At 51.8% G+C, this 21,613-nt stretch overlaps 12 protein-coding genes across 12 annotated transcripts; 7 read left to right on the top strand and 5 right to left on the bottom strand.

The window, feature by feature from the left end:
- Positions 1-1,253: 1,253 nt before the first annotated feature.
- SETTUDRAFT_20111 (uncharacterized protein) lies at positions 1,254-1,601 on the top strand (the record flags this gene model as incomplete). The annotated part of the gene is made up of 1 exon (XM_008028670.1): positions 1,254-1,601. One exon carries the CDS (start codon positions 1,254-1,256, stop codon positions 1,599-1,601), a length of 348 nt encoding a protein of 115 aa, XP_008026861.1.
- Positions 1,602-2,082: 481 nt separating this feature from the next.
- SETTUDRAFT_20110 (uncharacterized protein) lies at positions 2,083-3,084 on the bottom strand (the record flags this gene model as incomplete). Its single annotated transcript, XM_008028669.1, has 4 exons — positions 2,083-2,514; positions 2,598-2,798; positions 2,844-2,974; positions 3,024-3,084. The coding sequence occupies 4 exons, from the start codon at positions 3,082-3,084 to the stop codon at positions 2,083-2,085; spliced, it is 825 nt and encodes a 274-aa protein (XP_008026860.1).
- A 1,316-nt stretch (positions 3,085-4,400) lies between these two features.
- On the bottom strand, positions 4,401-5,214 carry SETTUDRAFT_154245 (uncharacterized protein; the record flags this gene model as incomplete). The annotated part of the gene is made up of 2 exons (XM_008028992.1): positions 4,401-4,608; positions 4,664-5,214. The coding sequence occupies 2 exons, from the start codon at positions 5,212-5,214 to the stop codon at positions 4,401-4,403; spliced, it is 759 nt and encodes a 252-aa protein (XP_008027183.1).
- Positions 5,215-6,559: 1,345 nt separating this feature from the next.
- SETTUDRAFT_91061 (uncharacterized protein) lies at positions 6,560-8,015 on the top strand (the record flags this gene model as incomplete). The annotated part of the gene is made up of 3 exons (XM_008028991.1): positions 6,560-6,814; positions 6,882-7,210; positions 7,268-8,015. Coding segments are annotated over 3 exons (1,332 nt in total), but the record flags the coding sequence as incomplete, so codon positions are not given.
- A 188-nt stretch (positions 8,016-8,203) lies between these two features.
- SETTUDRAFT_90987 (uncharacterized protein) lies at positions 8,204-9,071 on the bottom strand (the record flags this gene model as incomplete). The annotated part of the gene is made up of 4 exons (XM_008028990.1): positions 8,204-8,229; positions 8,291-8,452; positions 8,572-8,743; positions 8,973-9,071. 4 exons carry the CDS (start codon positions 9,069-9,071, stop codon positions 8,204-8,206), a joined length of 459 nt encoding a protein of 152 aa, XP_008027181.1.
- Positions 9,072-9,405: 334 nt separating this feature from the next.
- SETTUDRAFT_31829 (uncharacterized protein) lies at positions 9,406-9,885 on the bottom strand (the record flags this gene model as incomplete). The annotated part of the gene is made up of 1 exon (XM_008028776.1): positions 9,406-9,885. One exon carries the CDS (start codon positions 9,883-9,885, stop codon positions 9,406-9,408), a length of 480 nt encoding a protein of 159 aa, XP_008026967.1.
- A 1,068-nt stretch (positions 9,886-10,953) lies between these two features.
- Positions 10,954-11,568, top strand: SETTUDRAFT_90840 (uncharacterized protein; the record flags this gene model as incomplete). The annotated part of the gene is made up of 1 exon (XM_008028989.1): positions 10,954-11,568. The coding sequence occupies one exon, from the start codon at positions 10,954-10,956 to the stop codon at positions 11,566-11,568; it is 615 nt and encodes a 204-aa protein (XP_008027180.1).
- An 865-nt stretch (positions 11,569-12,433) lies between these two features.
- Positions 12,434-15,114, top strand: SETTUDRAFT_136488 (uncharacterized protein; the record flags this gene model as incomplete). The annotated part of the gene is made up of 3 exons (XM_008028988.1): positions 12,434-13,058; positions 13,137-13,856; positions 13,913-15,114. The coding sequence occupies 3 exons, from the start codon at positions 12,434-12,436 to the stop codon at positions 15,010-15,012; spliced, it is 2,445 nt and encodes an 814-aa protein (XP_008027179.1). The 3' UTR covers positions 15,013-15,114.
- A 1,013-nt stretch (positions 15,115-16,127) lies between these two features.
- SETTUDRAFT_31826 (uncharacterized protein) lies at positions 16,128-16,598 on the top strand (the record flags this gene model as incomplete). Its single annotated transcript, XM_008028775.1, has 1 exon — positions 16,128-16,598. The coding sequence occupies one exon, from the start codon at positions 16,128-16,130 to the stop codon at positions 16,596-16,598; it is 471 nt and encodes a 156-aa protein (XP_008026966.1).
- A 228-nt stretch (positions 16,599-16,826) lies between these two features.
- On the top strand, positions 16,827-17,698 carry SETTUDRAFT_163476 (uncharacterized protein; the record flags this gene model as incomplete). Its single annotated transcript, XM_008028987.1, has 1 exon — positions 16,827-17,698. A coding segment is annotated over exon 1 (179 nt), but the record flags the coding sequence as incomplete, so codon positions are not given.
- Positions 17,699-17,822: 124 nt separating this feature from the next.
- On the top strand, positions 17,823-19,642 carry SETTUDRAFT_171681 (uncharacterized protein; the record flags this gene model as incomplete). The annotated part of the gene is made up of 2 exons (XM_008028986.1): positions 17,823-18,200; positions 18,250-19,642. The coding sequence occupies exons 1-2, from the start codon at positions 17,878-17,880 to the stop codon at positions 19,640-19,642; spliced, it is 1,716 nt and encodes a 571-aa protein (XP_008027177.1). The 5' UTR covers positions 17,823-17,877.
- A 908-nt stretch (positions 19,643-20,550) lies between these two features.
- SETTUDRAFT_136482 (uncharacterized protein) lies at positions 20,551-21,199 on the bottom strand (the record flags this gene model as incomplete). Its single annotated transcript, XM_008028985.1, has 2 exons — positions 20,551-21,061; positions 21,151-21,199. 2 exons carry the CDS (start codon positions 21,197-21,199, stop codon positions 20,625-20,627), a joined length of 486 nt encoding a protein of 161 aa, XP_008027176.1. The 3' UTR covers positions 20,551-20,624.
- Between the last annotated feature and the right edge of the window lie 414 nt (positions 21,200-21,613).

Here is a 21,613-nt window from a genome sequence, read left to right as displayed (position 1 = left end):
GAGTGGGCTAGGTGAAATGCCTGGTTGAGGTATTGATCACCTGCATGGATATCATGAGATCGACTGCGGCGATTCCAGCCGCCAATGATGTCCTTGCAGCCCTGTCCGGCGCAATCCATCGCTCTATTCGGTGTAGGGGACGCAGTTCCAAACATCCTCTAGCCTGTCTTGGTCTAGTCCAACAGACGTTTACCAAAGAGTGAATGGTCTTTTCTGGGCGGTTGCATCTTTTAAACGATCAACGTACCTATAAGAGCAAGGATTCTGTTAAGCTTAGTCCCAAAGCTGCGGATCCTTCTAATCCACAGAGAAAAGCCAAAACAAAAAGAGAAGCACGACTGACTCGCCACTTGTGACTCGGCTTCGCAATCGATCACGATATAGGCTCCGACAGCTGTAGCGTTCGGAGTGGAGAATGGTTCAGTATTGATTAAGGGTTCTGCTGCAATCGTCATTTACAATGGATTCTGTCAGTAGGTGTAAGTCCATTATTATGGTACATGCGCAGTCTGCATCAAGACCCTGATCCACGTCCACTAACGCTACATGCAGGGTATATTTGCAAAGTGTAAGCTACAAAGACCCTTTGCCGCCAAGATTACGACATGATGCAGCCAATAGCTGCATGAATCATCCGAATTCAATTGGTCCTACATTATCGGAACCAACAGCCAATCAGATGCGAGCCTATTCTAACCGTTGGAGTAGCTGTCAAAGCACTGAGATGTGCGCTGTTTTCAGTCTAGTGTGCGTATTACATTTGATGTCTCGACTGCTACTTTTGGAGTCTAATTAAAGCCAAATCCAGTTATGAGATCTCCATTACTCGACCCGAGCTCGACCACGGAACTGCTAAGATATACAGGAAAGCAGTAAATAGCAAAATATACCATGAACCAACAAGACGCAGAAGCAGGGTAGTGTGCTCAAACTGTTTATTCATTAAAGACTCGCAAGTATGACATTTCCCAGTTCTCCCCTTAGCCAACGTATACATTCGACCACGGTTCAATATCTCAGATTGAGAAAACACGTCCCATGTCAAAGTAATGAATTATAATCACATGATTATGGCCTCGCTTTCCCGCCCGTCAGGTTCGTGTATAAATAAATAGCGTTGTGTCTGCACCTCTCATGTCGCCCTCATCCCAACATCTTCAAGAGCAAACAATTCAAGTCGTCCTCTACATTTTAACAAAATCAAAACTCCTTTTAACATCCCAAAAAACCAACACCCCCCAACACCACCAAAAATGCAACCAACCACCCTCCTCCTCGCCACCCTCCTCACCCTCACCGCAACCGCCACCCCCTTCTTCCCCGTCGTAAAACCCTGGCTCGGCGGCAGCAGCGCCCCAGCGACCGCAGACTCGCCCGCCAACACGCTCACGGCGCGCGCCAACATCCCCAACGCCCCCGCTGCCCCCAAGACTGAGCTTACGGCCGAGGAAGCAGCAGTGCTCAAGTGGTTCACGTGCTCGTACCTATGCCAGGTGTCGGGCGACAAGAAGTGTGATTGCGGACAGAGGGTTAAGGGGGCGAGTTTGGGCGATGTCATGAAGGCGTTGCAGAATGCCAAGATTGTGATCAAGGAGGTTTAGAGCGGGGTTGGGGGCTGGTGTGGAGGGGGAGGGAGATAGGGGGAAGAGAGAGAAAGAGAAAGAGAAAGAGGTGGTATAGGGGTAGGTGTGGGTGTGAATAGTTGGAGGGGAGGAAGACACAGGAAGATGTGTAGGTGGAAGAGAAGGAGGAAAAGGAAGAGGAAGTTTAGGAGGCTGGGGAGAGAGGAGGAGGAGGAGGAGAAAGAGGGGTAGTGGTGTTCTAGTAACGGGGGAAAGATTTACAGTTTTTTTTCTTCTTCTTTTTTTCCTGCGAAATCCATGGACGGATACACATACACATCCCATGATTGGGTGTATGTTTTGTCTCTCTCTCTCACCGTCTGGCCAAGACTGAACGAGTATAAGACAGCGTGAGAGAGACACATCTGGCCATTCCTTTCGCTGTACCTTGGAATTCGTTGACGTTACTGAATTTCCTCTAAAATCCGCCTAAAAACAAGCCAAAAAAAATTGTTTCATCTCATAGTTTCTCCCTTTCCGCATCGAGCCTGTCACGTACAGGCTTCAGCATATTGTCAATAAAAGCTTCGTCAGTAGCTTGGCCCACGTCGACGCCTGTGGGAGGTTGAACACACCATTCAGGAATCAAGCGTGTGCCGCCCAAGCTAATCTCCAACACACTTCCACAGGGGTACTCCTTCTTCTGGAGGAGATTCAAGAGCTGAGTTGCACATGCTTCCGGCGTCAGTGTAGTGTCGCGAGTAACCGAGAATTGCTGCTGCTTGGCAGCGTCGAATAGCGGCGTCCATACGCCAGCGGGACACAGCGTGGTGACTTTGACGCCGGTCATGGGCTCGCTGAGTGCGAGCGACTTTACAAATCCCACAATGGCGTGCTTCGTTGCACAGTACAATGGTGCAGCCAGGTTTCCTGCAATACCTGCAATAGAGGCCTGCGTCGTCGTGTCAGTGTCGTTTGTAACGCGAGCTGTTACCAAGACGTGATGAGTGGCTGGATCTAGGTGGCACCACTCACAATGATGCAAACACTCGCTCGCTTTCCCTTTAATAGGCTCTTCCTGATTGCCAGTCTCGTCAGTTTGATAGGATGGTTCACGTTAACGTCCACCTGCTTGTATCCCTCATCCTGCTCCGGGTCTTGCCAGAAGTTGGAAAACGAAGGCTCGAATAGCCCCGCACAAATGGCATAGGCATCCGGTACGTCGTTCCATTGCTTCTCGCACTCGTCAAAAAGCTTGTTAAAGTCGGACTACCGCGTCACGTCTGATTGCACGTAGACTATGTTGCTCTTGCCAGCCGCAAAGGCATCAAAGTCTGGTGTCGTCTTGAGGTCTGCGACCAGGACGCGCGTGCCGAGGCTGTGTGCTTGTTTTACCACACTCAGGCCGATTCCTTCTACATGTTAATTGCTACCTATAAGTATGTGGCCGAGGAGACTAACCTGATGCACCTCCAGTAATGAGCAAAATTTTGCCGTTGAGCGGCTGATCAATTGACGCCATGTTTGTATTTTCCTGCAGCTCAAAAGCCCGGGTCCTCGAGTCCAATCTCAAGTATTTATTGCGAAAAACCAGAAACCCTGGAGGCGTTGCAGAGCGCGTAGGTCTCGTTATGTATGAGCGGAAAACGGGTCCCGTGCCGTACCCGGGATCGACTAATCTGTGTTCTCGGAAAGAGGGGTATCCGCCCAACCCACGACACAAGCAGCGGCTTTCAAGTCGTAGTAGAGCGGAGACATGTGCAACTTCAGTATAGTAGTTTCCCTTGGCATACACCTAATTCCAGGGTCAGGGCTCGCTTCATCGGTCAGTTATCGTTGCTGACCAGGTGTGCAAGTGCAGTAATTTTACTGTAAGTAAGTATGTAATACTTAGCAAACCCCGCAACTATACACTCTGGCCACGCAAGCCTGCAAGAAATCAAGCGAAATAATTCACACCCCCAGCCCATACTATCCTAGACTTTAAAGGACAAACTTAGAGTGGCAGAGACATGAAGCCCCAAATGGGATCTTCCGAAAGCGGGGGGGTTTTACCTACTTAGTGCCTAAGTACCTGAGTACCTCATGACCCTAGCACTCCCCCGCATACCATTAACCACAACCTCCCCCCGCCCAACCGTGATGCTCAAGTTACCCGTGCCGAAAAAACAAAACAAAGGCGTAGACTATTTTCCTGGACAAAATCTCTGAAAAATCCCGTATTGCACATCCCTAAAACCTTGCACCTGGGCATCTAAAAGCCTGGACATTGGATATGCAGTTGTACCCTGAAACAGGCATGGTAAATAGGATAATATCTCCAGCTCATTTATATGATTGTTTAGTATCCAATCGGCGCTTCACGGAAACGTTTACACCAATTCCGGATTAGAAAAAAGGTATACGTTGTGATGTGCGAGTCATTAGACTGGCCTTGACATACGTTCCGCTCTAGGCGCGGGGTGGTAAGAAGGCAGTGTCTGTCTGTAAGTCGAGTTGATTTCAAATTCGACTTTGAATATGCAGTCGGAAAGTTCTCAAAGTAGTATCAACGGCGGTACCACATTCACGGGTGGTGTTTGTGTATGAGGGAAGAGTAAGCTTGTCGAGTGGCAACTGTCTCTTGGGCAGCATTGCATATCAGCATAGAGATAGTATTCTACAGCATGACTAGTTTTGTGATCCAGGCTCTGGATTGCGTTTTTTTTTGGTGCCGGCATGACAAATACTCTCGAGCTCCAAGTCAATATTGCAAGGCTAAGGATATCAAACTTGCATAGCTAGCCGTGATGTCGCTGTACTGAACACGTTGTATTCTCATACCACTCAATCCAGTGCCTAGCAAGTGGAGCCCCCATCAATGGGAATCATAGCGCCAGTCGTGTAGGACGACGCATCCGAGAGGAGATACTCTAAAAGTGGTGCTATCTCTCTTGCTTCTCCCCTTCGCTGAAGTGGAACAGGTGCTTTGCCCGCTAAAGTACCTGCTGAAGTACCTCCTCCCATTTCGTCAACACGTTGCATCATTGGTGTGTGAATCGGTCCACTGTTTGTCGTCAGCGCCAGCTCAGACCTTGCACAGTGTGTTCAAGGATACATACGGGCAAATACAGTTGACTCTAATGTTCCTTGGTGCCAATTCCTTGGCAAGGGTTTTGGAAATGCCGACAACAGCATGCTTGGAAGCTCCATACACGGAGCTATTCGGTACGCCTCTCAAGCCTGCAATACTCGCTACGTTGGCAATCGACGCTCCGTCTTTCATGCGCGGAATTTGTGCTTGTAGGCAGTTCCGCACTCCAAATACGTTGATACCAAAGATGAAATCCCATTCCTCGTCTGTTGTAGCCTCGAAAGGGGTCGGACCCTTGCCATAGACGCCCGCAACGTTTGCTGCACCATCCAGCTTGCCGAATCTCTCGATGGTTGCAGCAGTCCATCTATCAACCTCGGCACGCTTGGTTACGTCAACGACTTGGGTCATAACTTCAGCGCCGGACTGTGTGAGCTCGGCCTCCAGGTCTTTCAATGGCTTTTCCTGGATATCGGCAAGGGAGAGTTTGGCACCTTTGCTCGCAAAGTGTCGCGCTGTCGCTAAGCCTATTCCAGAGGCCGCTCCTGTTATAACGATGACTTTGCCTTGGAGCGACATTGTGTGATGTAAGACGGTGGGGAAATGGGTTATCGTCAAAGAAAAGGTCTTGGCTAGATGGGATGCGAGTGTGAACAAGCATGATCTGCAAAGCGTCTTATTTAAATGCTGGCAAAGCCCAACAGACGGATACAAAGAATCGACCATCCGTCGAACCACTATTACTTTTAGCAATACATACATAGCAAAAAAGGTTAAGTACTCAGGCCGGATGGTTGGAAATACCGGACCGGCTGACGCCCTGATATTACTTGCGGAGGTTGATGCAGGGCCTTGCTTGCCGATAATGCCTCTAAAGGTCTTCGTTCAACCGGTATGAGGGGTGTGGTATCAGGTCGCTCAAGCGGTTCTTGAATCACATTGGTGTTCTGTAGGGAGTCTGGAAATAGATCGACCTGACCTGTGACGCCTTGACCGGCCTTCATGGTTGACACAGTATAATCCATCGACTCTTCTCTATGCAGTGGTATCCCTGTGGCACAGAGATGCGCATGACCTACGCAGTATAAGATCAAGCACGGCTGTGCCCCTCCCGAGACCCGGCATCTCCGCCCTACCCCGCCTGGAATGTGGTGATCTGTGGGAGCCAAGCTCAGTTGCTCGGCACCTTGAGAGACACGCGGCTTTCGTTTACAATCTGTCCACCTGACTTTGCTCGTATTTCGTAGACTATGCAAAAGATGCCAATCAGGTACCGATTAATGTGGTGGCCGCTTGGCATTGATCGAGCACTCTGGCTGCCATTTAACCACTTTACCCAGGCTACTCGCAGCGATTGAACGATCTGTATGTGAAGTTGAAGGCGAAAATCCAGAGTACCAGAAGATGGGAGAAAGTTGAAACATATGGAAACCTGAGAGAGACGCTGAGAAGCTGAGAAGCTGAGAAGCTGAGAAGCTTGCCAAGAAGACGAATCGAGCGGAGTACCAGAAGCGGCTGCGCACGTGAGATTGAGACGAGCGAGGTTGAATTGATCCTGAAGAAGAAGAAAAAACACCTGTGAAATGTCAAGCTAACAAAGACATGTTCAGCACGCAACCGTAGTACACGGGCCCACAAGCTTCAGTGGCAGTAGTGGTAGAGTGGCCGGGCTTGGCATGACGCAGCGACTGGCTGCGTCGGACCCCCGAGAAATAATTTGGCGGGGCAGCCAAACGAAATGCCCAAGTAATACGTACTTGGGGTAACGCGACATGGCATGCCACACCCACACACACACACACACACACACACACACACACGCACGCACTCGAACAGCCTTTGTTACACCGCCACGTCGACAAGCGCTCTCAGCTGCTACAAGCTGCTATAAGCTGCCCCGCCGTTTCCCAGACTCGCTCGTCCGCCCACGCACTCACTCGCCCGCTTCACCATAGGACGCAAGCGCAAAGCCCACCGCCAGCAGGCGCAGCAGGACAAGCCGTGGCGCGAGGGCAGAGGAAAAGGAAAGGGTAAAGGCAAAGGCAAACGAGGCAGAATGGGGCAGGACGAGTCGAGAGTCGTGGATCCAGATGCGCCGCCGCAGACGCTCAAGGCGCGCACGCTGGATGCGCTGGCGCAGTACATTGCCGACGGGCGCGCGCGCAAGATTGTCGTCATGGTATGTAGACTCGCACGCACACGCGACGCGACAAGTTACTAATGGGGATTTCCCACCCGCAAAAAAGACAGGAGCAGGCATCAGCACTTCAGCGGGGATACCCGATTTCCGCTCGCCGGACACGGGGCTGTATGCCAATCTCGCGCGGCTCAATCTGCCCTACCCAGAGGCCGTCTTCGACATTGCCTTCTTCCGCAACAACCCCGAGCCGTTTTACGCACTCGCGCAGGAACTGTATCCGGGCAAGTTCCGGCCGACGATTACGCACTCGTTTACACACCTGCTGCATCAAAAGGGACTGCTGCTCAAGCTGTTCACGCAGAATATTGATTGTCTCGAGCGCGAGGCGGGCGTGCCGGGCGACAAGATTATAGAGGCACACGGCAGCTTTGCGACGTAAGAAGCTACTTGCGTACAGCTGGGGAATTGACTTGGAGCTGATGCATTTCCCAGACAATGTTGCATCGACTGCAAGAAGCCGTATCCCAAGGAGCGCATGCACGACGCCATCGAGAACAAGTCGGTGCCGCGCTGCCTCGACGCCGAGTGCAATGGCCTGGTCAAGCCTGAAATCGTCTTCTTTGGCGAACAGCTTCCCTCTTCCTTCTTCGACAACCGCGACCTCCCCGCCGAGGCCGACCTGTGCATAGTCATGGGCACCTCGCTCTCGGTCCACCCCTTCGCGTCGCTACCCCAGCTCTGTAGAGACAAGACACCACGGCTGCTGATAAACCAGGAGAGAGTGGGCGACATGGGATCACGAGCAGACGATGTCTTGTTGCTGGAAGACTGCGATGCTGGTGTGAGGAAACTGGCTGACGCATGTGGGTGGCTCGACGAACTAGAGGCGCTCTGGGCTACGACAGCACCGGCCGGAGAACCGGCGGCACCCAAGGAACAAGTCAAGAAGAGCCGCGACGAGCTCCTTGAAGACGAAATCGAGAAGCTCACAAAGGAGGTGGATGCCAATCTTAAGCTGGGAAAGGCGCAGTATGAGTGGCTTGAGAATCACATTGACAATAAGCTGGCCCGGAAACAAGACGACGAAGCGAAGCAAGAGAGCGCTAAATCGGGGCTGCAGCCAAATACCGATCCAGACTCCAAGACACTGGCGCCTATAGCCAGTCCCGGAGAGACAACAGCAGACCCTGGGGCTGATCTGGGTCATGTGTTTCCGCATTTGAAGAAGCCCTCGCTCTGAACGAGTCAATGGATAGATGGATAAATGATGATGCATTTGAAGTGTATATTGGATGTAAAGATTTACGGGTCATAGATTCATGGGTAGCGATGGTATTCAGCCTGCGTTCAGGGCAGCAGGCACCATGTCGAGTTTGTTTAGCTGCGAAGGATATTTCAGAACATAGTCGTGGTATATGTTTGGTAATTTTAGTAGTTTGTTGTTTGCCGATCATCTGCACGTCATTTGGTAAGCTACGTTTCCACGAGGATGGATACAAGGGAAAAAGAACTTACAGTTGGCGCCCATTGCCTTTCTCAGCTTGAGCGTCACCGCCTCGGCGTCCAAATCCTTCTTGTCTCCCGTCTGGATTTCGACGGCATACGTCCTGATGACCTGCTTGACCTGTCCGCTCTGGAAGCTCATCTTGGCCTTGCGCATAACCTTTGTTTGGGGGCCTGTTATACCGAGCAATATCAATATCTGCCATTCCGCCATGCAATATCTAAAGAGCATGTGATGACGACACACGTGTCAAAGGGTCTTTGGGAGAGAAAAGAAATACAATGATACTCACCTTGCCAAACGACAAAAGCAAACTTGACACGTTCACTGTACTCGTCGTTTCCAAGCTTCATCCTCACGTAGGCATATGCTGCCTCGTCATCGCCAAGGCTCTCCGTCATCTCAGCGATTTCGCCTGTGCCTGTGCCTGCCAGCTTGAGGTTATCTGATGTTGCCGATGCATACTATTGGGACTCATTAGCACTCATGCTGGGGTGAATTTGTCCTCGCATATGGGCATCATTGACACCGGAATAGCTGGTCTCGTGACAACCATTGCATGCGCTGGCAAGGACAAAGACGGGCTGAGCAAAGCCGTTTTGCAGCATATATCGCTTCCAAAGCATGGTACCAGATATACCACGGTGGGTTGAGACGAGAGCCCGGCATGGTGACATGGCACAGGCAACATACCTTCAAGATAAGCCACGTCGTGTCCGATTTATCCGAGCGCACATCTTCGTACGCCTGCGCGATATCAGGGTCGTTGAGGATATCGGCTGCGGCAGGCATTGCTTTTTGCGTGTGCGGAGGGCGTCTGTCCAGGAGACGCAATCGAGGGAAGAGAGGAGGCGTGGCTTTTTTCTGCGGGCGACAGGGATGAGAAGCGGAAGTGAAAAGGATGAGGAAGTTGGGGATACAGGGTCCCGAGCCTAACTGCGGCTAGTGCGGGGCTCTGGACCTGTCCTAGTGGGCATGGCCTGCCTGGCCAATGGCGCGCCGTCTGGTGGGGGTGTCTTGGCGCGCTCGAGCCGCAGGCGGTGTGGGGTCCGCGGTGGGCATCATGTGCTGAGTGTCAGATCGGGCTTTTGCTGCATCCACCGCGGCGCTTCTTTTTTCCTGTACGTTATCGTCGTTTCGAGACGCCGTCGCGGCTGACATGGCCATGTGCGTACATTGCAAGCGGTACTTGGGCTTTCCTCGATGCGTCGTAGACGTGGCGCTCGGCAATCGAGAGCCATCTTGCGGGCTGGGATGGAGCAGCCCTGTGGGTGTGGAAGCATATTTCTGTAGAACTAGTCGAGGTTCTCGGTAGCAAGCTGGAAGGGCTTGGAGAGTTTGCACAGTCTTCAAGCTGTTGATGCGAATCGGGAAGGTTGAGCGCGAGTACACATTGCACATCTTCGGTGGGCATGCACTCGAACAGCTGGCGCCGCTGATGCTGCTGGAGAAAGCCTGACGAGGCCGCAAAGGGAAAAGAGAAGGATTCATCCGGAAGGTGGATTGGCCAGCACTGAGTTGGCGTGTACTGTAGTTGCGTTGCCATGAGCATTCTCTGCCATTGCTCTGCAGTCGGCGCATCAGGAGCGGGCGCCTTGAAAACCATCGATGCCTTTTTGACACGCCCAAAGAAAGCCCTGCAAGGCTGAACGCATGAACTCTGCGAAGATAGCCGGTATCCAGACCAGCTCTTCGTCGTCTGCATCTGTTACCCAAAGCCATGGAACGCAGGCTGTTCAGTTGTAAGCGGGGTCAAACAAGCTTACCATGCGTCACAATCGGACTCTAGATTGCCGGATACTATCCAATCCCAGACATAGCAGGATTGCAGCAACTCTTGAACATGTAGAAGCCACATGTTGCGTTGCCAGTAGCGCATAGCCGATCACGTGAGGCCGCGACAAGGCCTCTATGGCCCCGGCGCGCAAAGCCGACGGAACTGCCGGGTTGCCAAAGCGAGTAGGCGCCGCATCTCACACACCGGACGCATTCATCGAGAGAGAGTAAACAAGGTGCGGTGACAGAAACAACCAGGGCGAGGCGAATTGCCGCAGTTAGTCTGGCGCCCACGGATGCAGGAACCGAGGCTGGAATGAAGTGATGCTCTGGGCGCGCGTGTCGCCCCGCGGAGCCTCTGTTGACACTCTCTCCTCGCGTGTTGCCGGGCGTATGCAAACGAGAGACGATGCATCGTGGAAGACTAATACGCAACGAATACGCAGAAACATGTCCGGGGGATGCCCGCTAAGGCGTGGGAATAAGCAACGGCGGCCTGTTGGCAGTGGCAGCGTGGTGGTGGTTGTCCATGGACAGCCTCCCGATTATTGGGCCCAGCCACCACAGGAACGCACCGGAATTGCATCATTGCGTCGTCGTCAACCAGCGCAATGCCGTGTCAAGTCTCTCAGGCATGACCCTGGCTTCCTCTGCATCCTCGCCCGGCTTGAGCCAAAAACCCGCCCAGCTGCATCTCCCCTCTCGTCGCTCTTTTACTCTCGTGTGCAGCGGAATCACAGCCTGATCTACGTCCCCCCCACAACGACCTAGCGCCGGCTTCTCCGGTCAGCAAGGCGCAGGAACTGTTGTTCCCCCCGGTCTACCAAGGCCAAAACATTCCCCCAAAGCCCAGCAACGATAAACCTCGCAGCAGCGCCGCGCCCGCTCCATAATTGCCATGCCGGCCTTTCGCGAGCCACTGGATGCCGTTGCGCCACACATCGCCAACATGGAGCTCGACGACGCCGCCCTCGCGCCTCGACAGCCTGTCATGGACGCGCCCGCAATCGCTTTGGATGCGCCCAATGCAGCTGCTGCAGCAATGGGCAAGCGACAGAACGTGATATATACCCAACAAGGCATCATCCCCACCTACTACGATCTGTCGGGCCCAGAGCCCGGTACGGTTGTCGGCATCGTCCTCGGCAGTGTTGCCGGCTTTCTCTTATTATGCTGGTTGCTGCAGTCGCTCGTAAACACCTCGCGGAGATCCAGGACGGCAATGGCTGGAGAGGAAGAGATTGTAGTACGCAGGGCCCGACGTAACTCACATGGAACAACCCGATCGTCCCGCCGCCGCTCAGAGGTCCGCGAGGTCAGCAGGAGCCCGCGCAGGTCGGGCACCCGCTCACAGATCATTGTCGAAGAGAGGCGACAGCCGGTACGCTCAAGGAGCGTTGTTGTAGAGGAACGGCACCGCGTGCCGGGCGACAACGTGGTCGAGGTCATTGAGGAGCACGAGGATTATCGCGAGAGGCGAGGAAGCCGGAGAGTTCCTAGCGGCTATCGGTAAGTGGCACATTGTTTACGCTGAGAGTCATGAGCCTAGTACTGACATACCCAGGTAAGCTGATACTAGAAACTTGTCTGGTATGGCTTCCGCTCTCCCCGCGCATCTCGGCCAACACCACCGCTATTATGACGTGCAGCCACTCGTTACCAGCACTACCCCGATACCCCTGGAATACCTGTTGTTGATCTCTCGCCTTTCTTGTTCTCAATCCGTGCAGATTGTCTCTGCTAATCTCTTTTTGGTCTTTTACCATAATATGTCATTTCCAGCACCAGGCGTTCAGGCAGCGCGGTGGAAATACGGGGCAAAAATCTCCCAAGTCACGATGCAGGTTCGTGCGTTACGCGTTACGTATAGCGATGTATGCCTCCACGCTGGGAGCGTCAGCGGCTCTTGAGCGAGCTCTATGTTTGCAGATACCTATGTAACGAGCAGTATACGATTAAGATGGAAGTTTTCAGAACAACTTGCATGTTGTGATGCAACCATTTGGTTGCGAGCGTTGTGAGTTCTAGTTTTATTCATATATACAGAAGAAAATAGCTTTCTAATCATCGAAAGTGGAAAAGTCACGAGTCCGAAATGCTGCTCTTTGTCAGTGGCTTGACGGTTACACATCAAATAGTCAAATACTTCTTAGTCAGCAGGGATAATGCTACACTTTTTTGCTTCTTTCTTCTTAGATCGCGGAAATATACCTCGCACCGGGATACTCACCTAGCTTTTCACAAGGCGTACTTGACATGTGCGCTATTCCCTTTCCGGTTAGCATATACCAGCACTATCCTTTGGATACATCTCAATGGCCAACCCCACGTTGTTTCTTTCACCCCCGTCCCGTCATTTTACAGGAATTACGCCCAGAATGACTGACCCATTTAGAGATTTTGTGGGTGATCTAGACCCATTCTCTTCCTTCCACACCAGCCACGTCGATCTAGATCCCACGCTAAACGATGGCAGCTTCGCCGACTTGTCTGAAGCGATAATGGCGGCAAATACTGCACCTTCCCATTTCAACGGCTCTTGCATGGCGGGGCAACCACCATGGCGGCCTTCAAATAACTCCACTGCATCCTCATCACCATTCGGATCTGGGGTGGCCATCATGAGACCTAAGCTTGGCAGTCGATTTTCTAAAGAAGTCATCCGCACCTTAAAAGACTGGCTTGCCGTTCACCAGCAACACCCATATCCTACCGAAAGCGAAATGGCAGCACTTCAAAATAGGACGGGATTGAACAAAGCACAGCTCACAAACTGGTTTGCAAACGCTCGGCGCAGAGGAAAGGTGCAAAGCGTACGCCCAGCGTCACCCAAAGGCCGCGATAAGCCCACGCCTCCCATAGACATAATACAGAGGCCAGGCACTCCCGCAGTTCGATGTTCCCTGGATTACAAGGATCCAATGCAACGTTGGGTAGAGTCTCCACCTGAACATGAACCTGCCGCGGCGAGCGACATTGTTCGCGCCATGGCCTCTGCTTCCAGTAAGTGCATCCTCGGCTTGCGCAGCCTGGGACGTGCACTCGCTCCATGTAACTGTTACTAATACAATGCAGGTGGAGACGGTACCGGAGATATCGAGAGTGGCCAGTCGTGGCAATCGCCTTACGCGAGATCGTTGGCAAGTAGTACGAGGACGTCACAATCAAGTGAATTCTCCGGTCACTGCTCCTCGGGATCTCAGAAATCGCTCAAGATACGCCGAGCGCCTCGCAAAAAACGAGCCAACAGGCGGCGCCGATTGGAAAAAGAACCCGTCACCACACCTTTGATCATGCCGTATCAATGCACGTTTTGTACCGAAGTCTTCAGGACCAAATATGATTGGCAGAGACACGAAAAATCGCTCCACTTGCCCCTGGAAAGGTGGATATGTGGGCTTCATGGTCCTCGCTTCGCAAAAGAAACCAATGAAGAGCTCTGTTGTGTCTTTTGTGGAGAAACGAACCCAGACGAGGCTCATGTTGAAGCGCATCACTATTCAGCTTGTCAAGAGCGGAACCTTCGTGAGCGTACTTTCCACCGAAAAGATCATCTGGTTCAGCACCTGCGATTGGTCCACGGCGTTGAGTTTGCAGATTGGTCAATGTCTTGCTGGATGCTGCCAATACCTGATGTCCGTTCCAGGTGCGGATTCTGTGGCATTACAATGAGTACTTGGCTGGAGAGAACCGATCACCTTGCGGACCACTTTAAATCTGGTACAACAATGGCTAGCTGGCAAGGAGACTGGGGCTTCGACAGCTACATTGCTCCTTTGGTAGAGACAGCAATTTCTCCAGGTACAAGACATACCAAATGAATGCGTAGCTGCAGAGATAGACTAACACCATGGCAGATCTTATTGAATGGGAAAGATACACGCTCATACCAATGAAAGGAAGCGATCCATCTTGGGGTACCCCGCCGAACGCATATGAGCTGCTCAAAATTGAGACCGAGTTCTTTATTCAGCGATACTTTGATGAGAATGGGCAATTGCCCGATAATGATGCAATGCAGCTTGAAGCATGCCGTATCATCTTTGCTGCCGAGGCTACTTCTGCCACGAACTCACCAGGAAAAGAAAACCAACATCAAGTTTCGTGGCTGCGCGATCTTGTCATGTCATCACCAACATTAACTAAGCGCGCCATGTTTCAGCCTGTGCGATCATCCCGCGAGAGCAGACATTTCCCGCTCGTGATCAATGCAAAAGGCCACCTATTCGAACATTGTCCCATGGAAGCACGACTTCGTGGTTTTGTCATGGAACAGATGTTGGCGGGTGGTGTGCTCAACGACACACAACTCCACAACCAGGCATGTCAGATTGTGAGACAAATGGAGCAGGAAACAGGCACGCCTTCGGATACATTTGCCAACTGGCTCGTAAAAGGGATTTACTCAGGGACCGATTGGTTGTCAAAATTCAAACAGCGAGCAGATATAGTTGATATCATCGAGACTGCTGGTGTTCCTTCAGGCCCAATGCTGGAGACATGGTCTGGTTCGTCATGGCCACGGCTACCGCATGCAAATGGTCGAGTATCAGAACCAGACATGACGAGCCTCTCTCAGCAGACGCATAGCTCTTTTACGCCACTGTCTGAGTTTCCAGAAGAAGTTTCCATCACGCCTTCGACAGCTACTCAGCCCGATACCCAAGGCCGGCAGCGAACACTGCTTCCAGACGACACGAATTTTTACCGCGTGTTCGAGAGCGACATGAGACGTTGGGCAGCGTCCACATTGTCACCCAAGAATCCTAATTGCCATGTTCCATCAGATGAGGAGATACAGCATCAGGCACGTTGGATCATGTTCGATGGCGATGACTCGTGGGATCAGACACCTGCCGACTTTCCGGTCTGGCTCTCGCGGTTCAAAAGGGAAGTTGGGATTACCAAGGATGTTGAGGTCGTGGATCCAAAGGAGCTGGTGACGTCACCACCATGAATGCTTAGCTCTTCAACGGAACGATATTCCAAGTCTTCTATGTTTCTGTGTGGCTTGCTGATCTTCAATTGGAATCACTACCTAATTGTGAAGTGGGAATGGATTTATGCGCTATGATGATGCGGGTTGGATACGAAGCGCTTTCAGGAAAAGAAGAACCCCAATGACCTAATGACGAACAATTACACTAGAAGCATTTGGGAAGTAAAGCCGCCAACCAGACTATAGAACTTTCTGCGTCGTCGCCGACCTTCATTAAATGTACCAAAGATGTGACGGCAGCTTAACAATCCCGCAGGAAGTGGATGCTGAACTCTGGGTATCTCCTTACGGAATCTTTTTGGGACGCTCCACACGGCTTATTAAAATGTTTCAGCCTGGGTCAAGACGGTAGAAAAGCCTTTTTGAGGACGACTGAACACCGTGAACTAAATGTCCCTGTCCATTATGTCATCGTCTATGGACGAATAACACCACATTTGAAAGCGAAGATTGGGTGCGTTTGGTATCAAAAAGCAGATCAAGCCATATCAGTTGGTCATTGCAAGTTGTTTAATGTGCGCACAGATGCAATATTACCAGAAACAAGATCGCATCGAGGAGTGGTTGGCTTGGACCTGTCTCGTAACTAGCGCTTCTTGGCAATGACCAATCCACATTACCCCAGAGCCTCCTTCTCCACACCCCATCCCGCCTATCCGAAAGAGAAGTATACCACATGACTTTTTCGCATTTCCCTCTTCAAAAGCCACCGATCACACCGCTGAATGGCTGGCCCTGCGGTGCGCGCATGTTGTCTTTCTTTTCCGATGCTTATACCACCGTTGTAGCTTGCTCGCGACATTCACAGCACGAACGACCCGCATTGGGGCTGGCCTGACCTTACCCAAAGGAGGATACCACCCGACGAGCGGGAGGCTTTGACGATTAACAACGCAAAAATACGGTTAAATGAGTTTACAGGAGGCAAGTCATTAGGCAACATGAACGGCTGTCGGCTCGACTGTCACGGGATATAACCATTCATTGGTTGATCAGCGCCTCCCTCATGTTGTAATTCCCCACACACGGAGCAATTGAGTCCGAAGCAAATCGTATAAGAGGCCTTGCACCCCATGGGGGACCACGACGGTTCGGCGCTTCTGGAAACCCAGAAATATGTCTTTGTCGATATCGAGCAGAGGCATAACCTGATCACCTCGTTGTCAATCGGTGGGTCGATACACAGAGTACTGGTCGAGCCCCTATCACGCCATGGTATGTTCAATGCGGCTCACATTGTAACCACCCACACTTATCCCCGCGGGACTCGCCTCCGCGCTTACGCCCGCGAAATCTGGGCTGACCATCACAGTCACGTCTGGAGATATGGTCCATGGGGCACTCCACGTCTGCAGGACAGCCATCATCCCACACTGCCAGTCCCCTTCCCCGGTAAACCCTCGGTCTCCCGAACATCAGCCGGCCTCAAAATTTGCTTCCAGGACCCTGAGCTGGGTATCGGCAACGGTCACGATATTCGCCCCGCCATGCGGTCACCTCGCTCCACTATGACACCCCTTTTTCCAAAATCTTCAGGAACCTGAACCAGGTTTTTCTCTCCTCGTGCAGTGTTGCGGGCCGCTAGCGCTGCAACCTCGGAGTCGGAGATGAAGTTTTCATGGTGCGTCGGCCAAGACCGGCGCCCATCGGGACAAACGCCAAATTCACACAACGCGGCACGATTGCTATTCAACGGACATGTATCCCGCCAACCGATATTTCAGCGGTCAAAAGACGGTTATTGTATTGCAGAAACCTTTCTTTGGCCGGCTGCGAAGACTGGATCGGACCCTTCATGACTGCCAGTGGAGGGACACCATTTGAAGGAATAGTGGCAAATCGATCTACACCAACTACACCAGAAGGAGCAGTCCACCTGCATTAGCCGCATGAAAACTTATCCATTCAGGCGCACCACTTTTTGGTGGATTCGCATGCTTCCACTTCCGATTCCGACCAGCCAACGTCCAGCGAATACTTGAGGCTCTGCGGCAGCTAACCGTGGTGGCGTTTGCGCACGCACCCTTTTTGCAGAGTATTATGTCATAGGAGCCACTCGTCCGCCTCGTCTAAGTTGCAAACGCGCCTACATCCATGCGAAATCAGTTGCTCACACCATCTCATTGGTTCAACGTATGCTACGATCGGATAACGTACACACTGTTGAGGGCTCGCCGAGCCCCTGCTCCATCAATGTTTTACCTGCCTCCAGGTTATGCCACTGTTCACAGTCTGGTTATCCATCTAGTCAAGCACAACGAGCCGGCACATGATTGAAACGAGCCGCTAAGTGCCGAGAACGCAAAACAACAAGAAAAAACAGAAGCTGTCCATGTGCAATGGTTGCTGTGGGCCCATCACCTGGCCATCACCGTCCGTGCTTTCTGGAATCCAACACTTGTCCCATGTTGAGCGATTAAAGAATTTCACTACCGGCAGGCTTCCGGCTGATGCTCCCTTGTGAGAGGCTGCCCCATGGACTGCTCCAGCTTGACGATGCAATGTCATCATCTGCCCCGTCTTCTCCGGGCTCGTGCGAGTATGTCTCCTGTCGCCTCCATGCCTAGGGCGTTCTGGAAAAATTCGTTCGTCTGGGTATGCGGATGAACCTGATACTGGGGCTCCACTGTCAATAGACCCTACAAACCCCGTCTCCGCGTCTTTCGCTATTTAACGGGGCACCCTCCTCCTCTGCATCCACACTGGTCTCCTCTTCTCCAGCTTCTCTCCAGCTCAGTCTCCCAGAGAAGCATACCCCAGGCTGAGGGAATCCAAATCCTAATCATTACCTCTTTACATATATCTTAATCAAAAACGCTCATCATGGCTGGCTTGTCGCGTTTTTTCAACAAGGGAGCTGCGGCTCAAGAACCACGTGAAAAGGGCACGCCTGACAGCGTTACCCCTGCCGACACACCTCCCAGAGGCAACTCGCACGCTGCCCATGGTGCGGATATTGAGCCCAAGGGCCGAGTACCAGCTATTGCTGTTATCCTCGGTGCGGTTGCTAGTATCGGTGGCTTCATGTTTGGTTATGAATCTGGTCAGATTTCCGGTTTCCTTGAGATGAGCGATTTCAAGGACCGTTTTGGCGACGAGGGCAAGTTCTCTGCTGTCCGCCAGGGTGCTATTGTCGGTCTGCTTGCGTAAGTTTGAGTTTCGAGGATGAAGGGATTGTGTTTAACAATTGGACAGCGTCGGTACCCTGTTCGGATGCTTGGGATCAGCCCCTCTTGCTGACACTTTCGGTCGTCGTCTCACCATCTCCGGTTCCGCCTTCTTCTACATCATCGGTGTGATTATCGAAATCACGAGCAAGAACGTTTGGGTTCAGTTCGCAATGGGCCGCTTCACTGCTGGTCTTGGTATCGGGTCTCTTTCAACTGTCGTACCCATGTACCAGTCCGAGTCCATTCCTAAGCGGATCCGTGGTGCAACTGTCTCGTCTTACCAGCTGTTCATCACCCTTGGTATCTGGACTGCGTACATGGTCAATTACGGCACGGAGAAGAGCTACAATGGCAGCGCTCAGTGGCGCATTCCCAACGGTCTTTCCGCTCTCTGGGCTATCATTCTCGGCAGCACCATCCTGCTCCTCCCAGAGTCGCCTCGTTACGCATACCGCAAGAGCAAGGTTGACGAGGCTCGCGCCAACATGGCTCGCCTGAATGGCATCGACCCTTACAGCCCTTTTATCGACTCTGAGATTGCCGAGATTCAGGAGAAGCTTGAGGCTGAAGCCGCTGGTGGTGACCACCCATGGCACGAAATCTTCACCGGCCCCCGCATGCTGTACCGCACTCTGCTCGGAATGGTCCTCCAAGCTGGTCAGCAACTTACCGGTGCCAACTACTTCTTCTACTATGGCACAACCATCTTCGCCGCTACCGGTCTCAGCAACTCGTACGTTACCTCCATCATTCTCGGAACTGTCAACGTCGCTGCAACCATTGCGGGACTCTGGATTGTTGAGAATGTCGGTCGCCGCAAGGCTATGATGGCTGGTGCTGCTTGGATGGCTGCCTGCCTCTTCATCTACTCCTTCATCGGACACTACCAGCTCGACCACCAGAACCCGCTCAGCACACCCCAGGCCGGAAACATTATGATTGTCTTCACTTGCCTGTTCATTGCTGCCTTTGCCACCACGTGGGGACCTCTTGTCTGGGCCATTGTCGGAGAGCTGTACCCCGCCCGCTACCGTGCTACCTGCATGGGTCTTGCCACAGCATCCAACTGGCTCTTCAACTTCATCATCTCCTTCTGCTCCACGCTGATTACTGACCGCATCGACTACTTCTACGGTCTCGTCTTCGCCGTCTCCCTCGTCCTGCTCTTCTTCATCGTCTACTTCTTCATGATCGAGACAAAGGGCCGCTCCCTCGAGGAAATCGACACCATGTACGTCCTGCACGTCAACCCCATCACGAGCGCAAAGTGGGACCCATCTACGCTCCAGAAGGACGGCCTCGTCGACACTGACCGCCTACACATGGGCCCCGGCGGCCGCACCTTTAGCAAAGCCGAGCAGAGCGGCGGTCAAGGCGGCATCTTGGAGCCTGCCGAGAGGAACGAGATCCAAGTGTAGAAAGCTTGTTGTAAACAATTTATCCCGCATTAACAATTGCATCTGAATGGCGCTTTGGCCGGTTTTTCGCACATGTTTGAGCATTGTTCGTCAAGTACTACTTACTTACTTACCCTACTTATATACCTTTTGGAGGCAAACGGACGCTTGGCATGAAGGAAGGAAGGAGAGAAAAAAAAAAGATATCATGTATAGTTTATGTAATGAGGAAGACATGTCGAGTTGATATGAATGTCATGTTTTCTGAAAATAATTAGTTGCATGGATTGAATGATAATGTTGTTCAAAGTGACGATTATGTGTAGTGTCGATGTTGGTAAAATATGCCTGTGGCTGTTGCAAGGAGTTACCTAGCACTTTTATTAAGATACGTTGATGAGGATACAGCGTCCGTGTCTGTAGTAGGAACTAGCAATACTGTTATATAGTACTGGACCAGATTGCAAGGCAGAGCAGAGTCGCACCCCTTGTGACAAGTGTAGACAAGCAAAACAAGTACGTACCTTTTTTTTTCTTTCTGGGGGACGTTAAATGCAATACACATAACTATATGTATACAATACATAACTTTTTTTCTTGTCTTTCGAATACATAATGCACCAACACTACACACAGCCCAGAGGTGTGTGTGTGTGTGTGTGTGTGTGTTATAATGGGGGTTTGAGCTTTTTCGGGTCTACTCCCTTGCTACAAGTATGTAGTATGTATGTAGTATGTAGATGTTTTCACTGCTACGATACATACTACGCAGAAGTTCTTTTTTTCTTTCTTTTCACAACCATGCTATGCAGGAGACGACAAAATATAGAGATATAATTAATAATAGGATATAAAATAAAAAAAGACTATCTCTACTACTAGTAAATACAATACCACAGTGTAGATTTGAGAGAGAGAGAAAAAAAAAGCTTACTATCCCTTTCGTACAAGACTCCATCACAATACTCACCCATGTCCAATCCAGTCTACCCTACAAATCTCCCTAAGACCTTGGATCCTTAGCCCCAATATCCCCACTACTCCTCGCCCACGGCTCACTCCCCTCCTCCGGCCACACAACCTTATCCTGCGCGCCCTCGGCCTCACGTTCCGCCGCCCACCGCCTCAACACATCCATGCCGACACTGTCCAACGCCGCCGCATGCGTCGCTTCTAACTTCACACGCGGCACATCGGCTACGCCCTTGTCCGCAGCGCTCTTCCACATGCGGGCTTCGACGCAGAATCGCTGGCCAGGCCCAACACCTGCTTTGCGCAGATCGGTGCCGGTGGAGGCGCACATGTCGAGGAAGGCGTTTGTGAGGATGGCGGCGATGGGGTGTGCGGGGGTGCACATGCCTGGGTGGAGGGAGGGCGGTAGGGAGGAAGATGGCGTGTTTGTTCTTTCAGACGAGTGTTTGTGGAGGGGAGCGTCGAAGACTGGGGGGTTTATGTTAGGTTCTCTCTTCCTCTTTTTGGGGGGGGATGATGGTGGTGGTTGAGAAGGGAAGAGGGGGGGGGGGAAATACCGTTTTTCTGCTTGACATCGATGAAGCCTTGCTCGTTTTTGCCGGACATGATTACTGCTGGGTGAGGTGCGTGTACAGCACGGTCAATCGAGTTGGGGGTTTCAGACTTGAGGGGTTTGTGGTAAAAAGCGCCCTTTTTTTGGAGAATCGTCAGGTCGAAGTGTAGAGCAAGAGGTAGATACAGTGGTGTTTCGAGATATGTTACAACGAAACTGCGATAATTGAAAGTACAAAAAAGACTCCAGACGATTCATTCCATAGTGTTTGTATACTCGTACATCTTTGAGTTCCCGTGGAGCAAAATCCGGCGTAACAATGATGCCTTTATTACCCCATTCTTCGACCCTGTCTTGACGTCAGCGATATCAAGGCGTCAGGAAATGCAATCCATTGCAATCAAGATAGACATATGAGCCATGAACATAGTAGACGGCCGACGTAAGATTTGCCGAGTATCAAGACT

The sequence above is a fragment of the Exserohilum turcica genome (genome assembly GCF_000359705.1).
Source record: "Exserohilum turcica Et28A unplaced genomic scaffold SETTUscaffold_3, whole genome shotgun sequence".
Classification (NCBI taxonomy): Eukaryota; Fungi; Ascomycota; class Dothideomycetes; order Pleosporales; family Pleosporaceae; genus Exserohilum; species Exserohilum turcicum.
This window is presented reverse-complemented; position numbering and strand designations above follow the sequence as displayed.